This window comes from Sturnus vulgaris, chromosome 1 (genome assembly GCF_052056855.1).
Source record: "Sturnus vulgaris isolate bStuVul1 chromosome 1, bStuVul1.hap1, whole genome shotgun sequence".
Classification (NCBI taxonomy): domain Eukaryota; kingdom Metazoa; phylum Chordata; class Aves; order Passeriformes; family Sturnidae; genus Sturnus; species Sturnus vulgaris.
Window position 1 is genome coordinate 46,857,477 of NC_142243.1, and position 20,636 is coordinate 46,878,112.

Consider the following 20,636-nt stretch of genomic DNA (forward strand, 5'->3'; position numbering starts at 1 on the left):
TGCATTTGCAGTCCAGAAAGCCAAATGTGTCCTGGGCTGCATCCAAAGCAGCATGGCCAGCAGAGCAAGGGAAGGGATTTTGCCCCTCTGCTCTGCTCTGGTGATATCCCACCTGGAATGCTGCATTCAGCTCTGGGATCCCAGCACAGGAAGGACATGGACCTGTTGGAGTGAATCCAGAGGAGGCCACCAAGAGAATTAGATGGATGGAACACCTCTTCTACAAAGAAAGGCTGAGAGAATTTGGATTGTTCAGCCTGGAAAAGAGAAGGCTTCAGGATGACCTAATTGCAGCCTTCCAGTACCTGAAGGGAACCTACAAGAAAGATGAACTATTACAAGGGGGAATGGATTCAAACTGAAAGAGAGTAGGTTTAGATTAGATATCAGAAAGAAATTCTTTACTGTGAAGATGGTAAGGTGCTGGCACAGGTTGCCCAGAGGAGTTGTGGATGCCTCACCCCTGAAAATGTTCAAGGCCAGGTTTGATGGTGTTCAAAGAAGCCTGGTCTAGTGAAATATATCCCTGCCCATGTCAGGGGGTTGGATCTTCAAAGTCCCTTCCAACTCAAATCATTCCGTGATTCTGTCTTTTGTCTGTGTCATTTGGAAAGGTCCCCCGCCAGGAGTTGCAAATCCCTATGACAGCACTGGTGTGCATCAATACGCATTTGCCAACACAGCCTCGTATGTCTCTTTGGGGGTTTGATCTAAAATGGAACATTTGCGGTCGGACTTCAAGCTTGCAAATACTCGAAGTCTCGCACGGAGTACGTGTGCAGGCAGAGTGACAAAATCCCCTTACGCGGGAGGTCAGTTGCCGTGTTTTCGGTCTCTCCCAGGGCGTCCAGCACCTTCGCTCCCAAGTGCTGCGGGAAGTCTGCGGGAAATGGCGGGGTTATGTCTACGTGTTTACGACTCTCGGGGTCCGCCCGTCTCCCATGCTACGTTCGGGATCGGAGGAGCGCCGGGAGGGCGGCCCGGGGCAGCGCCACGTCGCACCTCCGGCCCCGGGAGAGAGCTGGGCGGCCGCGGGGCGGGGACGACGGTGGCAGCGCTGCGCTCCGGACTGCGCAGCCCCGCGGCGGGAGGGGGGAGCCGGCGCCGGGGCTGCTCCTCCCCCGTCCCGGGTGGGAGCGCTTCATCCACGTTTGCAAGTTTGCAGCGGCGGGAGGAGGAGGAGCGGGCGGGCCGGGGCGGGCGGCTTCTCTCTTCCCTCTTTCCCCTCCCTTCCCTTCTTCCCTTCATTCCCTCCCGTCCCTTCATCCTCCCTTCTTCCCCTCCCCGCCGAGGGCGCCCTGCGGCTGCCCCACTCGCTGCGCTGCATGGCGGGGCCGGCGGCCGTGCGGCGGCGGGGCCCGGGCTGTGGATCGCTGCTGCTGCTGCTGCCGGCGCTGCTGGAGAGCTGGGCGGCCTGCCAGGCGCCGCCAGTGCCCGCCGCCGAAATCCCTCCGGACGGCGCCGAGCTCGGCGTCGAGCGGCGCTTCGTGCCCGAGAGCTGCCCGCGGGCCGTGCGCCCCGGAGACTTCGTGCGCTACCATTACCTCGGCGCCTTCCCCGACGGCACCCGCTTCGACTCCAGGTCTGGCACAAGCCCGCTGCGGGTGCGGCCCCGCGGGGTTTGGTTGGGCACTGTGAGGAGGAGGGGAGCGAGAGGTGCTGTCCCCCACGAGGGCGGATTTTTGTGGATGTGCAGAGGTTGTGGCGCTGGGTGGAGGTTCGGTTCAGGTCCCCCTGCTTTTCCCAGCAGGGCCCCGTGGGCGTTCTTGGGGTGACCAGCTGGAAGCAGGTCGGCAGCAGGATGGGCAGTGTCGTACATGCGGGACATGCACATCACCATGGGTGGATGCCTTTGAAATATGAAGGGCAGAGAGCTGGGGTGTCACCGCTGGGGGACACGGGGCAAGACCTCTGTCGTCCGCAGTAGTTTGCTTGCCCGTACGGATCCGTACCGTGTTCTTTCAGCTGCTTCTTCAAGGCGCTAAATGGGAGTTTTCTGCTCCAAGAGTGAAGACCATAAGGTTATTCGGCTAGCCTTAGCCCGGTAAAAAGGAGTTTATATGGTATCAGCCTCTCACAGCAGTGATTTCCCGTCCGTTTCATTCTGTACATTTCCTATATCTTCTCCAGGCTCAATCTTACTCGAATGCGATTGTTTCTGAATCATTATCCTTGCCGGAAATATAGGAATTATCAGGCTGTACTTACATAGAATTTTTTGGATACTTTATCCTTGAAAAAATGAGACCTATGTACAGTGAAGTGTCTGACTGCTTTCGTGCTGTTATTTTGGGATCAGGAAGCCTAAATAGTGGGATCAGCAGATTGTGAAGGATGCTGTTGCTGCTAACAGCTTATTTGTTTTTTCTTACTTCATTCATTGCCGGCGATCAAAGTATTATTTAGAATGATAATTCAAAATGTATTTTCAGTAATCCTGGTAATCTCCCTTGTGTATCAAGGAAAATCTGCAGCCTTAGGGAAATAACTGTCCTTCAAAGCTCAGTTCTCCCTCTGGAGCTGACTGTAGTTAGTATGCCAGTAGTGCCATATCACCAGCACTTCGCACTTCAGCTGGTGTTGGTGCAATTTCAGTAAAAAGGCACAGTACAGACAGTGAATCCATTGGCAACTGATGGTTTTGGAACATAAATCTTAGTTGTGGATGTGAAGACACGCGAAAGCAGCGTCCTCATGCCTTACTTTATAAATATGTGACATTTGGAAAACTGGCCACGTGTTCAGAAGTGCGTTTCTGATTGCTCCTTGTGCATTGAGGCAGGGGCTGCCCAGGTCCTGACTCTCCTTTTAGTTCCAAGTTTCCCGTCATATCATTCTGAATTACTTGAGGCAGGAAAAGACTGTGCAGAACTGTACAGCATTTATCTCTTTGGATCCTCTAAATATTAGTAAATAAGTAGTAATGGTGATAGTCTAGTCCAGCTTGAATATTTTTGTGGCTGCCTTCAAAAGGGTGCAAAAAATCAGGTTTGTTCAGCTTGGTTTTTTTTCCTAGATGGCAGCTCATGTTGATGTACACTTTTGTTATTCACTATAATCTTTTCTAAGATTGATGACAGTGTTTAATAATGTTTAGACATGGAAAAATAGGAGGATTTTATCTTCTGTATGTTAATGGAAGAAATATTTTGGAGTGTTTGTTCTAAAATCTTTGGTACTCCCTGCCTCGGAGCTAAAGAGATTTAGTCAATTTATACAAAAATAAGCCCATTTTCTTACTTTTTTTTTTTTTTTTTTTTAATTTATGCGCATGCTTACCAGCATCAGTTTAATTGAACAGTACTATGAAATCACTCTTGAAAATACTCTAGATGTTGAGCTAAGGGCAGATTTGCTTTGTTCCTTCTTCAGCTCTTGAAAATATTCTTGAGTTTTAAAATTATTTTTCTGTATTTCCAAGTAGCAGCTAGCAATACTGCTTTTCGCATTATCAGGCTGTATCATGGTTGTGTCAAATAAATTAGCGTATTATTATCATTAGAATGTATATATTTTTTTTGCATCAGCATTTTTTATTTCAATGGCCATAAAAGAATTTGCGTTTAAAAGTGTAAATTTAATTGCCTAGTCATCTACTATTAATTTAGTCAATTTCACTAATAGAAACAAAGTTTGCTTATTTTTAAGGAATCTGCGAAGTCAGTCCTGCAAAGCTCCATGGTCTGATGAGTACTTTGTTCAGTTCTCTGCTTTGCATCAATGTTCTCTTAATTGTACATTTTTTTTACTAAAAAAAAAGGTCTTCTAAGTTCATCCCAGATGTATTGCCAGGCTTTGTCAATTGCTACAAAATACCATTTTGGAGGTTTTCTTAGAACCTATTATGTTACTAGTCTTAACATCTTAATTTTCGTTTTGTGTGTATAAGAGAATTTATCTGGGCCTAATTTAAATATTTTCCATCCTTTCCTGGTTGTGGGAATATTATGGTAACTGAAAGTGAATGCTCAGTAATAGAGGGTTGTCTACTTTAAGATAAATATTTGTCAGAAGAAAAAAAAATGGAGCAAACAGAGAGATCATTCAGTAAAATATTTGAGAGATTCAAGGTTGTGGGACTGTTCGGAGGTTCAGTATGTTGCAGAAGTGATGTGTACAGTCTTGGAAGGAAAATTTGACATCATTTCCCTAGGGATGTCTAACTACTGGATGTTTTCCAGAATTTTAGCATGAAAAAGGCACAAGTGGTTTTTTTTTTTTTTTTAATGTCCTTTAAGTTATAAAAGGGATTTGGGAAAATTGAAGCAGTAAAAGTTTAAAAGTAGGCATGAAGCTTTTGAGATGCTTCTTGACATGTTTACATATTGCTTCAAAAAGTTCAACAGCAGTAATTCAGGCACATCAAAGTGGGGTCATTGCGCAGATTGAAGGTGGCCAAATGAACCATGTAAGATAACATTCTGTTGTGGTAACACTACTGTTCTCCATCCTCCCTGGAAAATTGAGTAATTGAAGCATCATTTCTTCTACCTGTTGAATATTCATGTATTATCACAGAGGAGGCTAATTTGTTTCTTGATTCTTGATCTGGCAAACCTGCTGTTTAAAACATGTCTCTGTGCTTTAAATGAGAGCTGTGAAAGTGGAGGGGAAAATAAATAACCTCTTAAGTTAACCTGTGAGGTAAACCTCACAGCTGCTACTTAAAAAGGCATCTTTTCCCTTTCCTCTTCTCCCACGGAGATTGGAAGTGTGATGTCTCACACTGTAAAGCTTACAGGTCTTACATTTTTGTGATGTTACTGACTGAAATCAATATGGCGAGATCATGCTGTGGGAGCAATTATCCTTTCGTAACACTGTTTAATTTTTCCTTTTCTTTCTTAATTTTCCAGTGCTGCATTTAATATTAGTGTGTCAATTAGCTGTTTGTAGTTCTGGCCTTCAGGTGCCTGTAGTACACCTTGCACTCTGCTAGAATGTGTTTCAGGTAGGTAATGAGCAGTGAACAGGAGAACTGTGTTGAAGTCTCAGGAACACCTTGGATTTGCCTCTTCCTTTAGGAGCTGTCTTGTGATAAAGTCATGCTAACTGGGCAAAACGGAGACAAGGTGCAGTTAACTCTCTCTCTTTCAAAAAAAACCCAAACAAAACAGTGGAGGGGGGTGTAAATGAACCACTAACATTTTTGCCTGCTTTTCCCCCTTCAGCTATGACAGGGGATCCACATTCAACGTGTTTGTGGGCAAAGGTCAGCTTATTGCTGGGATGGACCAAGCTCTGGTGGGCATGTGTGTGAACGAGCGTCGGTTTGTGAAAATTCCCCCTAAGCTTGCCTACGGAGCTGAAGGCGTCCGTAAGTACAGGACCAGGCCAGCTGCTTGTGTAAGGGATTCAACAGAACAGATAGGAAACTGAGCCTCAGAAGAGAAGGGTAGAAACTTCAAGTAGTGAATTTTGGGGGAGTTATGCCCTGTTCCTCAGAGGTGTTTGTTGAACCTGTAGCCTAAAGTAGTCTCTCCAGACTCCCTCTGCAGTTCACTGCAGAAGACCTTCAGTAAATGAACCTTGCTATGAAAGTTAACTATTTATTTGTATCTACCTCCCTGTTAAAGACTTAATTAAACCAAAATTGTGGTTTAGCATTGCAGTGCTGCACGAGATTTTGTCAGTTCCGAAATTATCTTCGTTATACAGCCTCAGAGAGGCAACAAATGCTAACTCAAGATAGTTTGCCTAGTGGACAGCTGTGATAAGAGCTCATCTTGCTGGATTTCCCCCCCTTAAAATAACTGCAGCAATGGCAGGGTGCCAAGGAGTTGTAAGCACAGTAAGAAATAAGGTGTGCATTATGCAGTTTTTTTAGGGTATGCATGGATTGATTCCTTTTTGCTGATACCTTGTATAAAAAGGGAAAGAAAACTCTCTGTGTTTTTTGCTTTTGCAGCTGGTGTGATACCCCCCAATGCTGTGCTCCATTTCGATGTGCTCCTGATAGATCTGTGGAACTCGGAGGATGAAGTGCAGGTTCGGACTTACTTCAAACCTGAGAAGTGTCCTCGGACAGTCCAGGTGTCTGACTTTGTACGGTACCATTACAATGGAACATTCTTAGATGGGACCCTGTTTGATTCAAGGTATGCAGCTGGGCTGTGTGTCTTTGTGTATTTTAATATCTCACCATCATTTGCTTGTAGTTTAATATCTCACCATCGTTTGCTCTCCTTTTGCCTGTGTAACAATTAATCCTAATTGCCCAGAAACACAGGAAATGAAATCTGGCATCGGATGTGTGTTAGTAATTTGTTCAGGAATTATAGGCTAGCAGTACTGACTCAAACCAATAAAACTGTGCATTATTTCTTCATGGGCATTACCAATCCAGATGCTTTTTTTAAATTTTAAATTTTGTCCTCTGTATTTATTAATTATTATTATTTATTACTAATGAATTCTTGCAGTCAGTTTAAAGTCTCTGTAACCGGTATAGCTGTTCAGATCAGATACAAGTTTTGTAAACTTAGCAGGATTTGTAATGAAAGTGAGCAACTAACACTTTCTTACTGAGATTTTAAGTGCACAGCATGTGTCCTTCCTTAGAGCCCAGTGGAAAACGATGCTTTAGTAACAGCTGCCTGAGAGCCACTTTTCAAAGCCTCTGTGAGGTTTGTATGTTAGCAAACCTGTATGTTGGCATAGCTAAGCACCCTGGAAAACTTCCCAGCCAGCCCTTGGTAAATGAAGGACCCATACTATTGGACAAGCAATTTGTGAGTTACACTGTGCATAGTATGTAGATTTAAAGGTTAATATTGTTCTTTCCTGTGCCAGTCTGATACTTGGTTGTGATTTTTTTTCTTTGTCATGTTTAGCCATAATCGGATGAGAACTTATGATACCTATGTGGGAATTGGATGGCTGATTCCTGGTATGGACCAGGGTCTCTTGGGAATGTGCGTGGGAGAGAAGCGCATTATCACAATACCACCTTTCCTGGCATATGGAGAAGATGGAGATGGTAAAAGTTATTCCTTTGGTTGTTCTTCTTTTTATTTCAATCCCAATTCATACATATTTTAAAACAAACTTTCTGTATTTTAAATTTACTGGCAGCATTATTACCCTGTTCAGAGAGACACTGCTTAACAGATATATTGTTGATACAACTGTAGTATTTCTATACTGAAATTTTCTTTCAATCAAGGAATATAATCTGTGATTAATGTCTAGTGGCACCAAAAACTTGAAGACAGGTGACTAGATAATTCTTTCAGCCTGCCACAGAAAGCAGAAAACTTTCTTAAGAAAAAAGTGTGTTAAATGTATTTTTAATTCCAGATGGGTTTTGTTGTTTTTTTTTTAGCAGATGTTCTAGTGATAGCTACAAAAAGGATTGTCTTGTGAGACTATGCAGCCTGCAGATCATACATAGTCATCCCCATGTTTAATAATGGGGCAGTTAGGTGTAGTTTGTGACTTTGCCTTATATTCTTTCTCTGCTCTGATGTTTAAGGATGTATCTTTGGTGTACAAGGTTTCATACCCCTTCTGTGGCTTCATTACCATTAACTGTGAGGCTGAAGAGGCCTTTGTTTTCAGCGAGGCAGTGCCATTATTGTGGGAATAGAAGGAAATGACTGATTTGGAGAATTCAGTGAAAAACCCCCTGAACCAAAAAAAGACTGACTAGAAGCAAATTTGGAGAGAGAACTGGATAAATTAGAGGACTGGGCCATCACCAGCTATATGAAATTAAACAAACTGGATCCTGCACCTGGGATGGGGCAACCCTTGTTGTATGCACAGACTGGGGGATCAGAGGCTGGAGAGCAGCCCTGTGGGAAGGGACTTGGGGCTCCTGGTGGATGGCAAGTTCAGCACGAGTCAGCAGAGCCCTGGCAGCCAGGAGGGTCAACCTGGGGGGCATCAGGCACAGCATTGCCAGCTGGGCAACAGATGGGGATAGATGTGTGGAACTGCTCTGCTCTGCACTGGGGCAGCCTGACCTTGAGTGCTGGGAACAGGTTTGGGTGCTAAAATATAGGAAAGATATTCAACTATTAGAAAGTGTCCAAAGGAAGGCGACAGAGATGGTGAAGGGCCTTGAGGGGAAGCCGTGTGAGAAGCAGCTGAGGTCACTTGGTCTGTTCAGCCTGGAGAAGACTGAAGGGAAACCTCACTGCCGTCTGCAGCTTCCTTATGAGGTGAAGAAGAGCGGTAGGCACCGATCTCTTCTCTGAAGAGACCTCTGAAGCTGTATCAGAGGAGGTTTAGATTGGATATTAGGAAGAGGTTCCTCACTCAGAGGGTGGCTGGGCACTGGAACAGGCTCCCCAGGGAAGTGGTCACAGCACTGAGCCTGACAGAATTCAAGAGGTGTTTGGACAATTCTCTCAGGCACACGGTGTCCTGTGCAGGACCAGGAGTTGGACTGATGACCGTAGTGAGTGCCTTCCAACCCAAATAATCTATGATTCTAATTTATTTTGGGAGGGGAGGTGCTTGATATTTTGTAGTAACAACGTGCAGTTACTTTTCTTTAACAAACATGTTTAAGCTTCTGCTAGAACACCTGCTGTTTCTTACCAATTTTCTGCTCTAACACTTTTGTAGGTAAGGAGATCCCTGGCCAAGCTTCCCTTGTCTTTGATGTGGTTTTGCTGGATCTACATAACCCCAAGGATGGTATTGCTATTGAGAACCAGCTCGTGCCTGAATCTTGTGAGCGGAGAAGTCAGACAGGAGACTTTCTCCGGTACCATTACAATGGCACACTTTTAGACGGCACATTATTTGATTCCAGGTAACCAAACCATTCAACTCTGCAGATTGCATTTCCAGTTTGACTCCTCTGTCGTGTCCATAAATGCTCAAACACAGTTCTTTGCTTTTCCTTCCTTTTTGAAAATGTTGAGTGGACTTGGAATATTTTTAAAAGACTCATAGAAAACCTTTCTATATGGGAAAGAAAAGAGCTCTTTTGTACCATGGCATTGTCACAGACGCCATCTAGGGGTAGCGACCCACCCAGTGAAGCTAAATGCTGAGCCTGAAGGCTCTTTGCTCTGTAGGGTTCATCTGCCAAATAGGTAATACCACTGAAGAGTGAGAAAATAAATATGATTCAATTTTATGTCCTGAGAATTGTGAGTCAGTGTGCTAGTGGCTAGTGTGAGGTTAATAATATTTATACTTGGAAACTTTTGCATTTTGAAGGCTGATGTCTTTCAAGACTGAATTATGGAATTGCAGAATTCAATAAGAGGGGTTTTCTGTGATAAAGGAAGAGGGATTACCGTGACAGTAAATTCAAAGCTCTATAGGAACATGAACCTCGTATACAGAATCATATGAATAATACCCTTGTAGCTTTCTGTGATTTTGGTTGAATTTAGTGGAACAGTGCTTTATTATCCCACTCTAGCTTTTGGAACTGGCAGAAGTAGCTAAAAAAGGAGGTGAAAATGAGCCAATGTAAAATTTTTTATCAAATAAGCTCAGAGAAAAATGTTTAGTTCTACTGCAGCAGCCATCTCTGTAGACCTTGATTTACAGTTTTTGAAAGCTTATAAGTTAAGAACTCAACAGTGTACCTATTTCTCTTTTTTGAGATATGAGTATTTTCCGTAGTAATTAATCAAACTTTGAAAATAGCTGTAATATTTATATGAGGATTGCTGTCAAGAAATAGTAATAAATGCTTTGTAGACAACGACTTCTACATCATTCTGAAGTGCTGAGAGTTGTTAGAGGGCTTGTTCATTAAAACATGGTATTCTGACCTACAGCATTCATAAATGAAGAAGTAGAGCACCTAACAATAGGGATTGAAAATCCTGGAGCTATCTAGACAAAGTTTCTCACTAGTACAGGGAGCATGCCAAAAGCTCTGCGAATAACTGGGGTTGAGAGCTCTAATATTTTCCTTTGCCTTTTTACTCTGAAATATTCGACTGCAGAACTGCCCTGGACAGCTCAGCCAAGGCTGTCTGGACTTAGAGCAGTTGAATAAACCTCTGAATTACATCAGGGTCTGGTCTTGTTTAGCTCTTTCCCAAAGCTACCATGTAAAGATGAATTAAAACCTTTCTGCCTTCTCTTTCTTGGGCTGTGCATTTGTGCAACATACCTTGAAGAAAGGCAGAAGACAGTCATGTCCATGTAAGAAACATAATTTATTGTTGTTGCCTTGTTTTGTTCTATCATGAAGTATTGAAGCAGGTCCTTCAACCTGTGTGTAAATGGTTGGCTTGGTTTGGAATGGAAGGGGTGGTGTTGATACTGTTCTGTTGTCACAACTCATTTTAATGTTAAGCATCCCAGGAGAACCTATTTATCCCACCTGCTCCTTCTAGTAGTTGAACTACATAGTTGTGGTTGCTAAATGAGGTAGTCTGCTGGGTATCTCATGAAAATGAAGTACTTACCAACTATAGTTAGTTGATACATGCTTATTAAAGTAGTGTCAGGGCAGAGGAAATTTTAAAGAAGTAAACCATTTTTTTTCAGTTACTTGTCAAAACCTGTTTTCTGTTTTGTTTAAAACACATAAGTAAGTGTGGTTTTTCTTTCAAGATACAGTAGAAATGAATTTGCAAATTTGCCAGCTCTTCACTAGCCAGGGTCTCACTGCTGAGTGACCTGTGTGTCACTGACTGATGAAACCTGGTGGCCTGGATTCATGGAACATAGTTTCTTTAGGCCTCCCTGGTGCTGGTTAATGACTGTATTTCACCTTAACTGTTTTAAGAATTGTATTGCAGAGCTATTGCAAGAGCCCTTGTTTTCTTGAGTACACCTGACACTGCTAAAATGCAAATATTTTCCATAGTTATTCACGAAACCGTACATATGACACCTATGTTGGGAAAGGTTATGTGATTGCTGGAATGGATGAAGGTTTGCTAGGTGTATGCACTGGTGAAAAAAGAAGAATAATAATCCCCCCTCATCTTGGATATGGAGAAGAAGGGAGAGGTAAGCTTGGCATTGCATTCAGATCTTCTGTAGTTAAACCTTTATTGTTTAGTTAATCTTTGTATATTTCCATTTTTCTGGCATTTGAAAGGTTTACTAATTATTTTGTAGACATCAAACTGACAAGACCACATCCAGAATTTACAGGATTATTTTGATTAGCTAAATAGGCAATAAAATACAGAACAATCTCACATGTAACTGATAGCCTGAACTCAATCTGGGTAATTGGTGTTTCAGGCAGACTGGTACTTGGATGCCAGGAGCTCTACAGTGTGAGATCTTCCTTCCTGTGCGTCTTAAACTCTCTATCCTGAAGGAGTTAATCATGCAAAGTTTTCTTCCCCATTCCTTCCTCAGCCACAGGTTTTCTGGACTTCTAAGCCACCTTTGTAAATGGTGGATGCATGTAACAGTGAAGTAACTGTGTATATGTAACATACAATTAATATTTCTTTGGGAAAACTAATTTTTATCTAAACAGATTGCTGTGAGAGACTGAATATGATAACCCTTCTAGCTGATCACAGCATTGTGGCTGCTGTTTCAAAAAGTGCCTCCTTGGATGTTACTTGGATAAGTGATTTAGAAAAAAAGCCTTTCTTCTGGGAATGCAAGTTCTGTGCTGTTGATTTGGAATTAGACTCCTTTACCAACAAACCCTGGTCCTAGGCCTGTATGTGTCTTGTTAATCCTGATAATGCACATAATCCTGGGAAGAGGGGAAAGTAGTTTTCTGCTTTTAGGATATTTTAAGGAACTGTAACCTTTAACCTGTAATGATGTTCCTTGAAGCATGAGAAGTCCTTGAGAATTTTGATGATCAATATTGAATTGATACATGAAACACAAATGAGTTATGTAGGATGGTCACAGAAAATACATGATTATTGCTTCATTTCTGCATAATTTAAAAATTCAGAATAATAGAAGTTTTTCCTTCTTTTGAGTGTTTAGTGCTTTCCTGCTGGTTGTCTTTGTTACATTGGATGCAGCTCGCATCTGTCGTGTCCTTTAATTCTGAATGAGAAGAGCAAAATGACTTAGTAGCAGACACAGCAGGAATACATATTCCTACAGGGTGCAGTACGTGGACATCATCTGCCTATTCAGGTACCATTTCTTACTCTATTTGTCTAATTTGCTTCCTATTTAGGAAATATTCCAGGATCTGCAGTGCTGGTGTTTGATATCCATGTGGTGGACTTCCACAACCCCTCAGATTCGGTCAGCATCACGGTTCACTACAAACCTTCCAACTGCACTGTACTGAGCAAGAAGGGAGATTACCTGAAATACCACTACAATGCTTCGCTCCTGGATGGAACCTTGCTAGACTCCACGTAGGTATTTGAATGACCTGGTAAAGAAAATACTCCCAGCAGCAGAGAAGGCAGAATGAATTCCCTGCAAAGCAAGCTAGCAGGGAATAAATAAATTTTTTTTTGAGTGAGTAGTTATGTAGAATGTGTTTTTCTCTTTATGGCTGCTTGCCAAAGGTGCATAGGAGGAGGAGAATTTAAAGACAATCTCGCATAGCATAATGAGAGAACCAAGAACAAAAAGGAGTAGGCGTGTGTTCGAGAAGAACATAAATAGTATATGTGGAGTGATGAAACTTGTTGCATGGCATTCTGTTTAAATGGGCCAGCTGAAGTGTCTGGGCTAGTCATACCATGGCAACACAGGTCTTATAATGAATGAACTGTCCAGGTTTATTCAATTTCTTGGGTAGGATTTGTGCTCTGTACTGATTCAGTGCTCCTGAGAGAGGTCTGGTGGGGCTACTTGTTGTGCTCTTTTCTAAGATACCTTGAGTGTGGTTTATAGTAAATGGTCACCTGTCATGTCTGTAGCACACATTGCTGCTCCTGTATAGTAGCGTGGCTTTGAGTGTCAGCATGGAGAAACTATTAGAGGGCTTGATTGTGACTGTGAGGATAATATGCCTTTTATTCCTTCTTCTTGGCAGTACACTTATAAGGGAAGCAAAAGATTGCTCCAGTCTGTCTCCTGTAGCACTGAAGTGAGCCTGGCACACAGCTACAAGAGTATTTCTGTTAGCTTCCTTTTCCTTTTCCTTTTCCTTTTCCTTTTCCTTTTCCTTTTCCTTTTCCTTTTCCTTTTCCTTTTCCTTTTCCTTTTCCTTTTCCTTTTCCTTTTCCTTTTCCTTTTCCTTAATCTTTTGAATAGTACAAGTCATCCAAACAATATTTTATCTTTTGGAAGGGAAGTTGGGAAAAGCTAATTTTAACCAGGTTATAATTAACACAGGAAGCAGCTCGTAGGTTTCACAGTGTACACAAAAGCTTGCAGAGCTGAAAAGCTGCCTTAATTTGGAGCACGTGGTGTGATGCTGTAGGCAAGGACGTATACAAGTAGCGTGTTTGGATTCAAAATACTGTTTATATGTCAGGAATACTCAATTTCCATTTTGTAGCAGGAACCAAGGGATGTTGAGACCAACTTACTCAAAGCAGTTTTTAGAGAATCAAGGATCGTGAATCATGTGCTCCAAATTTTAAGGCTGACCTTTAAGCCACTGAACTGTTTTTTTTCCAAATAATACTCTGTTGTACAAGCATGTCTTGCAGAGCCACAGCCAAGCCAAATAACCAAAGAAAGGCAACCAATAGAATAAAGTGCCTTATAATATTGCACACTCTGTCTTTAAATTGACAATATATTTTGACTTTTGGACTTTTAACCAGTGATATTTTCTAATTTTAGAAATGAGACACGAGCAGCAAGGTATAATTAAAAATTTAATAAGGTTAAATAGCAGTAGTAGTAGTAGCTATTTATGTTAATAACTGCTACATTATAGTGACTGATTTTATTAAAGAGATGGCTGATCCATGAGAATGCACTCAGATCCCCATATGGAGTTGGCGGTCCTGGGATGAATGTTGTCCTGGTTTAGGGTAAATTTTGGAGGAAACCTCTGAATGGGGCCCCTCTAAGAAACTAATTCAAGTGGTCCCTCCCTTAACTGGTTTGGGAAAATATTTCCTCAGAGAGAAGTGGAAAAAAACTGTTTATTTAACAGGCAAAGCACTCCCCAGCACAAAAATGAACAATACGAAACGTCAAAACTTCTTGTCCCTCCAAAGAGATGACAAATTCAGCAGAGTCCCTTCCGTGGGTTGCAGCCCGGCTCACTCAGTCTGTTCTCAGTCCCTCAGGCGCTGGGAAATCCCACAGCCCAGGCCAGGCCTGGTGGGACACAGGTGTGAGCTCCTGGTGCTCCTCTGGGTTTTCAGTCCACAGCAGGTTCGAACAATTCCAAGAAAAAGGAAAAAAAAAAAAAAACCACAATCCAGGAACGTTCTGCCTCAGCTAACCAGAAACTAACCAAGAACAAAGGAGAATTCTCTCCTGCTGTCCACTGCAGACAACACAGTCTGTGTGAAGGATGCGGGGAGCAAATACAGTCTCTGATAACAAACTCTGCACTTCTTCTCTTCCCCTTCACTCCTGAAACCAGTCTTAAAGTTGCAGAACTCAATATCCATCACAAACAGAACAGACGACTGGGGATGCAAGCATCATAAAATCACCCCAGGACAAATGTACATCTGGAACTTTTACATCTGCTGAAAAGTCCAATTACAACAGTTAAAAATATGTGAAAGGCAAAAGCCCTTATTTCAAGATGAAATACCTGAGGGTTGTAATTGGTACAATTCATGATTTTAATTATTGGATTTAATTCAAGAAGTCTGTAATTTTAGTGCCAGAGGACATGTCAGCATCAGAGACTAGTCTGTTTGGTGCTGGCTGCAACTTGGGAACAACTTCAGGTAACTGTTTGCTAGAACAAGGCATTGAGTATTAAGTTAATTTTTGGCGATGACAGGACACTACTAGAAACTGCTACTTCTATGATAATTTTGAACAACAAAAATTTTATATTTTATGTTGATTTTTTTTCCTCCATTTTTCCCTTCCTTTCCAGACACAACCTTGGCAAGACCTACAACATAGTTCTGGGATCTGGTCAGGTGGTGTTCGGGATGGACATGGGCCTTCAGGACATGTGTGTTGGGGAGCGACGGACAGTCGTTATTCCACCTCACTTTGGTTATGGAGAAGATGGAGTTGGTGAGTGCACATCCACTTAGCATCTCTAGAATGAAACACAGGCATGCATGTCTTATTAGCTGCTTGAATGGGATTTTTTTAGAGGATTTTGTGTCGTTATTTTAGACACTCATCCTCCTCTCTGTTCCCCAGTGGAATAAAGATGCTGTCTGTGTTCCATTTCAAGTCATGCTGTGGCCAATAGAAAGACTATCACAGTACAAAAGGGAACATGTGCCCCCAGTAATGTTGCTTTGTCAGAACAGAAAGCTCCAGGCAGTCTGGTGTTGCAGAGAGATGCAAACACTGTTTTCCATGATAGGGAGTTGGGTGCTTGTGTTTGTACATGCAACGTGTTATTCAGGAAACAGAGCTGTAGGGGACTGGTCAGCACTAGTATGTTAGGAAATTCAGAAAATACATAAACTGAGTGTAAGATGTGAAACAGTGCTGTTAAAACTCCAACACAAATACATTTTATGGCAGCTTTAGGGCATTAAGGCATATAAATTTTTAATGATGTGGACAGCAGTAATAAAAAGAATGATACAGAAGTGACAAGAACTTTCATGTCCAGGTATGTTGTTTCTGGCCTTCCTGGTTAAAAGATTTGAGGGAAAGGAGTCTATCATGAGATCACCAAGATCACTAAATTCTAGTGTGTGTTGGAAACAGTTGCATTAGTTTCTGTGTTCTTTGAATAGTTCCAGAACAGTTTGTAGTTTATACTGTCAGGCATCATGTGCAGACCTTACTGGAGAATTAATTTGCATTAAGAGGTAAGAATGCGTTTCCACTTGTACCTGTCTTCTGTGAAAAATTAGGAGTATTATATATATGCCATGTTTTATACATTATTTTATCTATTATACATGATATATAGTTGCATAGCTATACATAATAAATTGAAAAATGTCTCATAACATGAAAAGTCTGCTGTGTAAAGTACCTGTCATAAGTATTCGCCATTGTTCAGGTTACATTTGATACATGTTCTGAAACATTGCATGATTTGTTAGTGTGTTGGTATATACCCAGCTACCTAAAGAAATGGATTGTTTACAGTCTCTTGCAAACAGGTTAGAGGTGAGTTTGATTTTTCTTTTTCAAGACTAAATTAAACTCCTTCCATGGTTTCCCTGAGGTAACATCCCAAGCTGTTGCAACACTGTTGAGTCTCACAGAAGTACGCTGATACACAGTGTATTGGTGAGATAAAGGAAAATGGATTATTCCCACAAGTTTAATTTTTAAAAGTAAAAAAATGGATGCAGTTAGAATCACAGAATTATAGAATGGTTTGGATTGGAAAGGACCTTAAAGATCACCTAGTTTCAACCCCCCTGCCATGGGCAGAGACACCTTCCACTAGAAGATGTTGCTCAAGGCCCTATCCCAGCCTGGCCTTGAACATTCCTAGGAATGGGGCATCCACAGCTTCAGTGGGCTTCCAGTGTATCAAGTTTTATTATGTAAAGTTCCTTTTATGATCACCCTTGGTGAAGTGATCAGGAAGATTTGGATGGGCTAGGGATCACACTAGAGAAGTGCCTTTTGAAGCAGGAAGATAAATTTAATTGTGGATTAAAAGGAAATATCTCCTACAATGTAAGTCACGATAAATATGCCTCTTTGCTATTTGTTGTGACAGAAGGAGAAGTGCCTGGTAGTGCTGTATTAGTTTTCGACATTGAACTGCTGGAATTGGTATCTGGCTTGCCTGAAGGATACATGTTTGTATGGAATGGGGAAGTCTCTCCCAACCTTTTTGAAGAAATAGACCAGAATCATGATGGAGAGGTTCTTTTGGAGGAGGTAAGCTGAGACGATGAAAACATCTGCAGTGGTTTTCTTCTACCACCATCATTGCCAATGTTGAAGAATGGAGTCTTTCCTCATTTTTTCTTCTTTTCTTTTTCTCCTTCTTCTCCTTCTGGAATGGTCTTTGTCATCAAGGGAACAGGAAAGCAGGGTGTCAGCTATAATGGCTATTCAGCTTTAAAGAAATAAGGACTGTAAGAATGGCCATACTGCGTAAGATCAGTTACTGTTGTGGTTTCCTTAGCAACAAATCCTTAGGACATAAGTGTAAGAGGCAGAGTTGGTATCCAACATTCCTTTGCTATATCAGCCCTCTTGGTGTCTCAGTGTTAATTGGCAGTTTGTGGTGAATTCTTGAGCCAAAGCTGAGCCTGCAGCAATGCATCCAGGAACTGTCTAATCTCTTCTGGAGCCTGGCAATGCCAGTGGCCACTCCTTACACATGTGAATTGTGTGCTGTGCAGTCAAGTTCTTCTGCTTGCTTGCTTTTAAAATCTGTATTGTGAGAATGTCATTGGGTGCCCCAGTTGAAAGCCACTTGCCTTTGTCACACTGGTTCTGATAACATAAACCTCTGTGAGATTTTCCTCTGCCTTTTCTTTTAACTCAAATTCTATTTTTTAATTCTCTTTTTTAATTCTCTTCTTTGTCACCTTTTTCTATCCTTCTGTTTTGTCCCTTCTTTTTTCCCCCTTCTTTTTCTCTGTGGAGTGGTGCTGCCTGCAGTGCTCACAGGGCAGGCTGTGGCCCTGTGGAACAGCATGAAATGCCTTTGAGGATTTAAAAACCTAATATGGTAAAATTGAATTCTTGTTTTTCCTTTTCCTTCCATCTCCATCTTCTCTCTTATGTTTACCTCCACATCTGTTCTTGCAGAGAAGAAAAAAGCTTTTACTGGTTTAGAGAAAGAGGTAGGGTGAGGCTGTTGCTGTCCAAATCAGCAATCATTCTTGTGTTGCTCCCTCTAAGATGCAGGTGGCTTTCTGTTTTACAGAGTGGGCTTCATGTATCACCATGCAAAATTACTGCCCTCCATCTGTATAGAGCTGTTCCTATGTCAAGCTATCCAACCCATCTTCCTCCTAAATTATGAACAAGAGGTTTTCTTGTTATGGGTCCAAAACCCACTGGAATGAGCGAGAAAGTCCCTGCTGAGCTCCACAAAGAGTGATTTAACCTCATGTGTGTGTTCTAATTAGTCCACTTTGGGTGGTAAACTTTATAGGGTAGTAACAGTGTCCTGTGTACATTTAATAAGTAGTAAAATGCTGGATACTCTTAATTTTCAAATGTCCTTTTCACTGTGAGCTGTTTTCTTCTCCTTTCCCCCATCTTAGTTTTCAGAATACATCCAAACTCAAGTTGATACTGGCAAAGGAAAATTAGCTCCTGGCTTTGATTTTGAAAAAATTGTTAAAAATATGTTCACCAATCAAGACCGGGATGGAAATGGTAAAGTTACCGCTGAAGAATTCAAGTTGAAAGATCAGGAGGCCAAAGAGGAGCACGATGAACTGTAAAGATAAGAAAAAACCCAAGAATCCTGAACTGACCTACTGTTCGAACATGTACCAGAAGGCGTTTTGGCAAGCATGGTTCTGGAAGGATAGCCCTCGGATAGCCTGTGTCTGCCTCTGCTTGGGTGTGGGTAGGCTGTTAAAATAGGAAGAGATTTTCAGTTGGAATTGTTAGATATCTCTGAAAAAAGTGTTAAGTGCCTCAAGGTGGGATGTATAGACAGGTAAGGAGTGTGCTGCTGTATGTGGTGCTGTGAATCACGTGTGTATGTGGGGTCTGTTTTTCTGCTAAAGATATGAAGTTCTCATTGAACAATACATCATCAGTTGGGTGGATGGTAGAGAGAAAACCTGCCAAGTGCTTTTAAAAGAGTTTTAAAAAACCTTCTGTATCAGAAATATTTGTGTAGGAAAATGAAGCAAAATAGTCCTTGTAACAATAACCTGTAAAAGTTGTCAGCTGTTGATCCCAGTTCCTTTCAGAAGGCATGAGCACTCTTGCCAGTAACTGAACAAACTCACATGGATTTTTGCCAGCAGAAAATCTGATTTTCAAATTGCAGAACATGGCTGTGCCATTGCAAAATTTACATAAGCTGTGACTTAAACAGACCTAGAACTGATAACTGTGTATGTGTTGGGTTTTTACCTCACGGAATAAAAATTTCCTACCATCTGTACTATGCTGAATTAGTAACCTTGACTCTTTTCCTGGCCAGTGTCAGTCATTCCAAAACCTTTCTAGTTACAACCTTATTTATAGTTTTGTTAGACATTAAATCTTAACATACAGGGTCCAAATGCTGTCATAAATACTGGACGCAGTTGATTTTGTGTTGGGCTTCTGTCACCTATTTTGGGATTTGATAGATTAAGGAGTAAGTACTTAGAGTTTAAGCAGCAGAGCAGTCTGCAGTGGCAAACAAACAGACAGACAGTGATAGAATCAGGAAATAGGCCCATCTGTTCGTGTGTGCTAACGTTCTGCCCCAGCCCTCAGCACAAGGTTAGGCCTGGAAGTGCTGCTCAGATTCTGTGACTTGAGACAGTCACCCATTAGTTGACAAATGCAGCAGAGCTGCTCAGTACTAAATACACGAAACAGACCAATTTTCTGGAAGGCCGTGGGATCCCCCTCAGTACACAGCATGCAAAGAGCACAAACACATAGAGTGAGACACTGTCAGAGAGGAGTGGGAAGGGAGTTGTGTTTCCATTATAAGCTTTGTGTCTAGTTTCTTGCTTTCCTGTACATGCAGGATGTAAGCTCCCTGAGATGCTCTTTCTAAAAATTGGTATTTCAGTTGGATAAAAGCATTTTGTATTGGTTTTTAATGCATTTCTTACAAAAAGTGCAGTGAAATATTTTTTTGAGTTTGATACCATTAAATGTTGGATAACTGTTCTTTTTGTTAAATAAAATGCTGATCAACTATTACTTTTAAAGTTTCTTATTTTTTTTCCCTGGAGTTTTGGTGGGTTGAGACCATGAGTTGAAGCAAATACCCTTCCTGCAGCTCTCTTCTCTTATACATGGCAGGCTTACCCTGAATATGTTCAATACTGCTATTAATGTTCAGGAAAAATATTTTAAATGGTGGTAGTGGATGATTTTATACCAGATGTAGAAGTTGCAGATATCACAGACAAGCACTTCCAATTCCCAAGTTTGGGTCCAGAATGGCTCCTTACCATCTTGTGAAAGCAGTTCTCTCAGCTGACTGTTTTTCCCTTTTGCTTTACTTTGAAGCAGGTTGTTCACTTTTTGCCGTGGTTCAGATGCAGTCCCTTCTGTATGCTGACAAAGCTGAGAGAAGGACTGGGAAGCAAGTTGTGATTGGAGTACTGCCAGAAGTAGAATTCAGTGTGGAAACAGCCACTCTGTTCTCATACATTCCCTCAAAAAGCCAAGTCTGTCTTGTGGATATCCCCCCTCCTTTTGGGGGGAAGGAACTCAAGGATCTTTAAGGTCCCTTCTCAACCCAAACTGTTTCGTGATATCCTGAATTGTTTTGCCTGAGAAAACCTTAGTGAATGAACCCCATGTTTCTGCATGGCTGAATATTCCAGATGGATCCCAGGAGGTGGGCTGAAGAGCTCCTGGTAAACCAGGATAACAGAGTTGTCCTCCAGGGCAGATGCAAGAGAAAGAGCAGCACTGAACTGCTGTCAACTGGTGGTCCCAAAAATTGCTGTGCTGAACATTTTTGGAAGTGCTTGTCAGTGATGGGATAGCAGGCATGACTTTACCAGTGCCTGTGGTGAGGGTAAGTACAT

The 20,636-nt window shown here is 41.9% G+C and overlaps 1 protein-coding gene across 1 annotated transcript; it reads left to right on the forward strand.

Annotated features, from left to right (window-relative positions):
- The first annotated feature begins 1,148 nt into the window (after positions 1-1,148).
- FKBP9 (FKBP prolyl isomerase 9) lies at positions 1,149-19,797 on the forward strand. The gene is made up of 10 exons (XM_014889638.2): positions 1,149-1,582; positions 5,172-5,317; positions 5,909-6,098; positions 6,834-6,979; positions 8,575-8,764; positions 10,793-10,938; positions 12,095-12,281; positions 14,897-15,042; positions 16,673-16,836; positions 18,180-19,797. Exons 1-10 carry the CDS (start codon positions 1,326-1,328, stop codon positions 18,360-18,362), a joined length of 1,755 nt encoding a protein of 584 aa, XP_014745124.1. The 5' UTR covers positions 1,149-1,325; the 3' UTR covers positions 18,363-19,797.
- Positions 19,798-20,636: the final 839 nt, after the last annotated feature.